The 6791-nt window shown below is 43.1% G+C and overlaps 1 protein-coding gene across 1 annotated transcript in view; it reads right to left on the bottom strand.

Annotated features, from left to right (window-relative positions):
- LMTK2 (lemur tyrosine kinase 2) overlaps nucleotides 1-6791 on the bottom strand; it is a 110462-nt gene that overhangs the window by 72339 nt on the left and 31332 nt on the right. The window contains exon 2 of the mRNA XM_023192006.2: nucleotides 2235-2362. Within this exon, the coding sequence (XP_023047774.1) occupies nucleotides 2235-2362 (128 nt within the window). The remainder of the gene's footprint in view (nucleotides 1-2234; nucleotides 2363-6791) is intronic.

Below are 6791 nucleotides of genomic sequence, written 5' to 3'. Positions count from 1 at the left end.
CAGCTGCATCCATGTCCCTACAAAGGACGCAAACTCAACCTTTTTTATGGCTGCATAGTATTCCATGGTGTATATGTGCCACATTTTCTTAATCCAGTCTATCACAGACATTTCTAAATAGGGCTCTCTCTGTAAAATGATTTTGTCCATCGTTCCTACCTTAAAATAATGCCATTCAAAATTTGGCAGCAGCATGACGTACCACTACATATACCAACAGATGATTCTCAAGATTTGGACCAGGTAACGTATAAAAATAAGAAAAATGGCCAGGCATGGTGGCTCACGCCTGTAATCCTAGTACTTTGGGAGGCAGGGGTGGGAGGATCACTTGAGCCCAGGAGTTCAAGATCAGCCTGGGCAACTTGGTGAAATCCCATCTCTACAAAAAATACAAAACTTAGCTAGGCATGATGGCGTGTGCCTGCAGTAACCTCAGCTACTCAGGAGGCTACGGTGGGATGATTGATTGAGCCTGGGAGGTTGAGGCGGCAGTGAAGTGTGATCCAGCCTGGGTGACAGAGAGAGACCCTGTCTGAAAAAAGAAAAGAAGAAAAATGAGATAAGCCTGGGTCACTTTTAAAGTTTTGCCGCTGGCTGTCTGGATGTACGTGGGCAAGTCACCTGTGTTACCAGACTGTAGCCTCCTGGTCTGTAAAATGACTTCCATGGACCATCAGCTCTAAAACTGCACAGCTTTAAATCTAGAGAAAGCCAACAAATCACAGATGGAAATACTCTTACACAGTCACACAGACTCTAGAACTGGAGAGTGCTCTAAGACACTGCGGCCCCTGTGCCAACATTACCGGGGAAGCTCAGTAACAACACAGATTCTTGGCTCTCAAATGAACTCCCGCATTCAATCCTGAGATTCAAAAAGCTTTGTATGATCTAAGGCAAGAACAAGGCATCATGAAATGTGAGATGGAGACTAGATTTTGGTATCAGCAACACTGATCAGGCTTTATCTGTGTCCTGACATGGCCAGGTTTCTGTGCAAAGTCCCACAGCAAGACTAACAAGCAAGGGACACAAACTGTCCACCTACAACTGTGCCCCTACTACTAGTGCAGTCAGCAGGTGCCACAGCAGTATCTGTAGGGGTTCTAAGGCCTAGGGACTGATTGCTGTGAGTAAAACTCTACAGGTCTGGGGCAAAATCTTCTAAAGGAACTGATCTCCACTAGTGTTTTCCAACCGCCCTCCTGTGTTCTCAGCCCTCTGTGTGTATATGGCCAGTGCTGACTCAAGAAAACAGCGCATCTCTGTTTCTCCTCAGGGCTACCAGAAGGCTCAGGGTAAAGACAGCACACACAAACAGCCATGAGGTTCTAAAGACCAGGGTACCATGTCCAGGGAAAACAAGGCTTTAGCCAGAAGATGACCTTTTTTTTTCCCCTCAATTTGAACCACTGGCCCTCCAGACTCCTGGGCCAGTCCTGTGCGGTCAACAGGGAGCAATATTAAGGACCATTTTCTCTGCACGCCTGCATTCCTTCCTTCTTTCCCCCCACGTATTCCTTTATGACAAGTATTTGCACAGGCCGAATGCACATGCACTCCAGCAGGCATGCAGTAAGTTCTAGAGGCCTTCCTGGCTGCTTCACTGGTTGATTCCACCGTCTGCTGCTACAACCGGATCTTCTCTATTACCCTCCCTGGCCAGGACTTTACAATCGCAGCCTCCTCCTCCCTGTTAGGGAACTCGAGGTTTCGATGATCTTCCTCTCTCACAAAACACACTGGGGGATCCCTTTGCCTCAGTAATCTCAATGACCACAAATTCACCAGCATACAGAAGTTTGGGGGTGGACGGGAACAACCATCTTGCTCTTCCTCATAGGCCTTATGGACAGTAAATTCAATCACCACGCTTCACTCTTCACTCAGCAAAAACCTCAACTCACTACAGGCAAGTGCTTACTGTCAATAATGGAGGCGCAGCAAACTACAGCTGGTGCACCAAATCCAAACCTCCTATTTGTGTAAATAAAGTTTTATTGGCACAAAGCCATGACCATTTGTTAACAGTGTCTATCCTGGCAGAGTTGAGTTGCTGTTTTATAGTCTGTATAGCCCACATATTCACTAAGGTAGAAAATATTTACCATTTGGCCATTAGGGGGAAAAAAATCTGCTGATCTCTGCTCCCAAAGGACTGTGCTATCCAGTTATTCCACTGAAAAACATACTGGAAGACCATTTTAAATGTTCCTACCCTCTGTGCTCACCTTAAAGTCTATTTCTGGGTCCTTACAGCAGGATACACAGTTTGCAATTAACGCTATTAATATTATTAAACTGGACACACACAGGATCACAAAAGATGAGGAAACTTCTGCAGCAGGTGGCACCTCCCCTGGAAAGAGAGATAAATAATATTAAAAACATGTACATTCCGAAATCAACTTTAATTAGTGAATTAATAGTTTCCACTACATACAAATGGGTACAAGGATTAATGAAATAATGCTTGAGAAAAAACTGATGATCCATCCAGGATAAGAAGCTGTTGTTTCTTTGAAATAATTTAGATGTACAGAGGAGTTACAGAGATAATACAGAGAGTTCACATACACCATTCACCCAGCTTCCACTAATGCTAACATCTTACATTACCACAGTACGCTAATCAAAACTAGGACAGTAACGCTGGTAACAATGTTATGAAGTGAACTTCAGGCTTTATTCGGATTTTACTGTTTTCTCCACTTTAGTCCTTTTTTCTTTTCAGGATTCAATCCAAACTACCAATGTTGCATTTAATCACCACGTGTCCCTCAGCTCCTCCAGTCTCTGACAGGTTCTCGTCTTTCCTTGCATTTCATAACTCTTGACACTTTTGAAAGTGCCGGTCAGTTATTTTGTGGAATGTCTCTCAACCGGGGCCACCCAATGTCTTCTCAGGATAAGACCAAGGTAGTCAGAGAATTCCAGTGGGGTGAACTGTCCTGCTTGCACAGCAGGGCACATGACCTCTGCCTGGTGAGGTGACCTTTGATCCCGTGGGCCAGGTGGCTCCCACCAGGCATCACCAAACCACTGCAGGCCTACCTTTCCCTTCTCATACTCTATTCCTTGAGAGCAATGCTGGCCCACAGGGAAGGGACGTTAAGCTGTACTTCATGGATGGAGGAGTGGTAGAGAGTCTGTACACGCAGGTTAAAAACCCTCCAGTAATTAGTAATATCAGGGGGATTTGAGGCTATGCAACTGCCTGTTTCTCCTTCAGTTCTTGCACATCAGTTTTCTGCATCTGTCAACACATCTTGCCGACAGCAATTACTATTGTGATGTTTGGAAGGTGATTTTCTATTTCCCTCGTTTCTTCTACATTCGTTATTTAGAATTTTGTAAGGAAGATTGGTCCCCTCTCCTCCCCTTATTTATTTTATTCAGTCACGTATATACTTATGGACTCATGGATATTTATTCTCCGGGCTGTAATCCAAAGTCATCATCACTTATTTTGTGGCTCCAATGGTTCCAGCCTTGTCCACTGGGAGCTCTGTGAAGGGGACTCCCGGATCTTTTTGGCACGCCCCATCCTTCCCTTTTTCTCCAACTCTTCCTTATTTCTGGGCACTCCTCATATTTTCCCTACTCTGCTTGAGAACCAGCCATTGCTCCAAGGAGCCCTGGTCATGATAAGCAGGGAGGGAGGCGGTCTGCAGACTACAGCCTGCGGCCTGCTGTTGCGTGGGGGGCCTCCCCGGACTCCCCCGAGAAGAACGATTTCTACATCTTTAAGGGGCTGTTGGAAAAAAAAAAGAATATGCCAAGGATACTGCCTGTGAGCCATAAAGCCTAAAATATTTTACTGCCTGTCCTTTTCCCATCCCTATCTAGAGCATAAAGATTTTTACATCTTATGTTTAGCAAGTTCTTTGTTATCCGGAAAACATCTTATTCAACTAGGGTACTTGTGAAACTTTTCTTTGTCAGAGCAAACTGTTAAAGTCTCAGCTACTGGAGTTTTACTGAGAAATAAACTTTTCCTTAAAATCCTCATCTACGGCAGGCACAGTGAGCATGCCTGTAATCCCAGCACTTTGGGAGGATCGCTTAAGCCCAGGAGTTTGAGACCAGCCTGGGCAACAAAGTGAGACTCCATCTCTACAAAAAATAAAAATAAAAATAAAATCGAGCTGGGCGTGGTGACACATGCCTGAAGTCCCAGCTACTCAGGAGCCTGAGGTGGGAGGATGGCTTAAGCCTAGAGGAGGAGGCTACAGTGAGCCATAAGCACATCACTGCACTCTAGTCTGGGTGACAGAGCAAGACCGTCTCAAAAAATAAAAATGAATAAATAAATAAATAAATAAATCCTCATCTATGGCTAATTAAGTGTTCAAATGTACCAAAAGGAAGGCAGAGAGATAAATTAATCAGGCTATTTTTTTCTTAAATGAAGCTAGGGTACTTGAAGAAAAGAAAAACTAACCCAAACTCCTAGGTGAGCAAAACACATTCTTGAATCCAAAATAAGCTTCAGTGAAGATCAGGGAAGTCTAAAATGAACTGTAAACAGAAATCAGTTCTTTTTCAGTAACAAAAGGTCCCTTTGGGAAAGCAATGCTGAAACACCATTGTTACAAGTGGGCTCACTCTGTGCTTAAGAATAATACAGTTAACCAAGGGGTGTCGAGAACCTCCAAGTTCTAAATCAACAAAGTCTAAAACAGAGGAAAGCCCATACATTTAACACAGGAGGTAACTAGATGATTCCTCTTAAAACCAATCTGGAGGAAGTCAGCTTTCACTGAGAACAAGAATTCCCTAACTACAGACACACTTCTGTCCATCTGGAAAACCTAAACTAAGTGAGGAGCTTGAGCCACTGAGAGCCAATTCTTATGAATGAAGACCAAGAGGGACAATTTTCTTCTCTTCCTCCCTGCAGTGAGCTGTTCACTCATCCAGACAAGTGAAGCCTGTGCTTCCCCACTGGAATTTCTTCTTTTTTTTTTCTATTAAGAGATGGGGGTCTCACTATGTTGTCCAGACTGGTCTTGAACTCCTGGGCTCAAGTGTGCCTCCCATCTCAGCCTCTCAAAGCGCTGGGATTACAGGCATGAGCTGTTGCGCCAGACTGCTGGAATTATTTCTGAAGAACTGTGCTTCACTCCCCTGATTCACAAAATAAATATTAAATGTGACTCCTGAGGATTATATAGCAAAGCAGTTTCACAGACATTGTTTTTTATTGATTTTTTAAGATGCATTTGGATGGTTAAGGGAAAAGAAAAAGAAAAAGAAGACGTAGTTTGTCCACTGCATATCTGAAGTTCAGGTGCATCTCACACCTCAGATTAGTTTAACTGGCAGCATTTCTTCTTTTTAGTGGTACAAAAATAAGGGTGTGACTTATCATCAACCTCATCTGACATTTGATAAAATACAGCATTATTTCACTTGGTCATCGCAACACCTCTGAGGTAATACCACCAGCTCCACGTCGCAGATGAAGAAACTGATGTGTCCACGCACCCAGGTGGAACAGTGGCACGCCAGGCTGAGTTTAGGTGTGCCGGGTGCAAGCTCCTCTCTTTCCTCAAAACCACACTGCTCCGCCTCAACGTGGTTGACTTTTAACACTTAAAAACAGCCCACTGTCCTTTGAACCCAAGTCTGTCATTAATTAGGGTAGTTTATACTTCTTCAAACTCCGCAAAGCTGATCTGGAGTTACTTTTTCCTCTCTTGCACCCAGAGTTTTTGTTTGTTTCTCTCTTTTTTTTTAAATCATCACAAACTACCCATTTATTATAGAACTGGATAAGGACTGTATGAATGCCAGCCCGATTATCTGATGCATGACAGTGTCCTCTGTGAGTCACTAGATAGGCATGAAGAGTATAACCAGGTTAAGAACAATGCACTATGCCAAGCTTTGCCCTAGCTCTCTGCTATCCTTACTTCTGCTAGGGGCTGCAGGGCACCTACTCTTCCTTAGATTTCCTCAGTGTGAACCACACTTATTCAACCTCAGTATCTAACAATCCCATTAAAACTAATGCCTGACAAACTGACTAGGTAGCTTCAAGTAGACATTTTTAGTTACCCCTTTTTAAAACTTTAAAGTATTTTTATTTTGATGAGTCCAAAAGCACTGTGCTTAAAAAAAAAAAAAAAAAAAAAAAACTCTAGCAATGAAAAAAAAAAAACTTCCATAAAATGAGGAAATCAAACATAGGCTGGAAGGTGAGACTGGTTTGCAGAAACCACAGAGAGGAAGTAAATTCTAGACTTGCGGAACCACAAATAAAATCCCCATACCGCCGTGGTCAAACTAGAAACCAGGCTCTGACACAGTTCCTGACTGCAGCTGTTAGAACCTGATGAAGAAAGACAGTTTTCTTTAACATGCAGCCTACAGCATTGAGAAGTGCAGAAATGAGCCAGTCACCTACTAAAGAACATCAAACACAGGCGTCACCATACATTTAGGCAGCTTTTCCCATCACAAATAGAGAGCAAGCACCACTTGAGGTCTGGGGGACTACGTATGCTTCACCCAAGACACTGATTAAAAAATACCCAGCATCTCTACAGCACATTCTGTGAGTTTTCATTTAATAGTTTTCAAAGCATTTTAATAGCTATCTAGAGATTGATTTAACAAGCAGAAAACTTGAGAAACTCTAAGAGGTAGGTACAAATTATCTGTTTTAGAGACAGGTAATTTGGAGAACGCAATTTCTCAGTAATGACTCAGGGTAAGCCAGGAATACTACCTATTAATTCAACCATTACAACTCCAGCCTAATTGTCTGATTCATGATCTCT

The sequence above is a fragment of the Piliocolobus tephrosceles genome, chromosome 8 (assembly GCF_002776525.5).
Source record: "Piliocolobus tephrosceles isolate RC106 chromosome 8, ASM277652v3, whole genome shotgun sequence".
Classification (NCBI taxonomy): domain Eukaryota; kingdom Metazoa; phylum Chordata; class Mammalia; order Primates; family Cercopithecidae; genus Piliocolobus; species Piliocolobus tephrosceles.
Note: the sequence above shows the minus strand (reverse complement) of the source record. Positions and strands in the feature narration are given on the sequence as shown.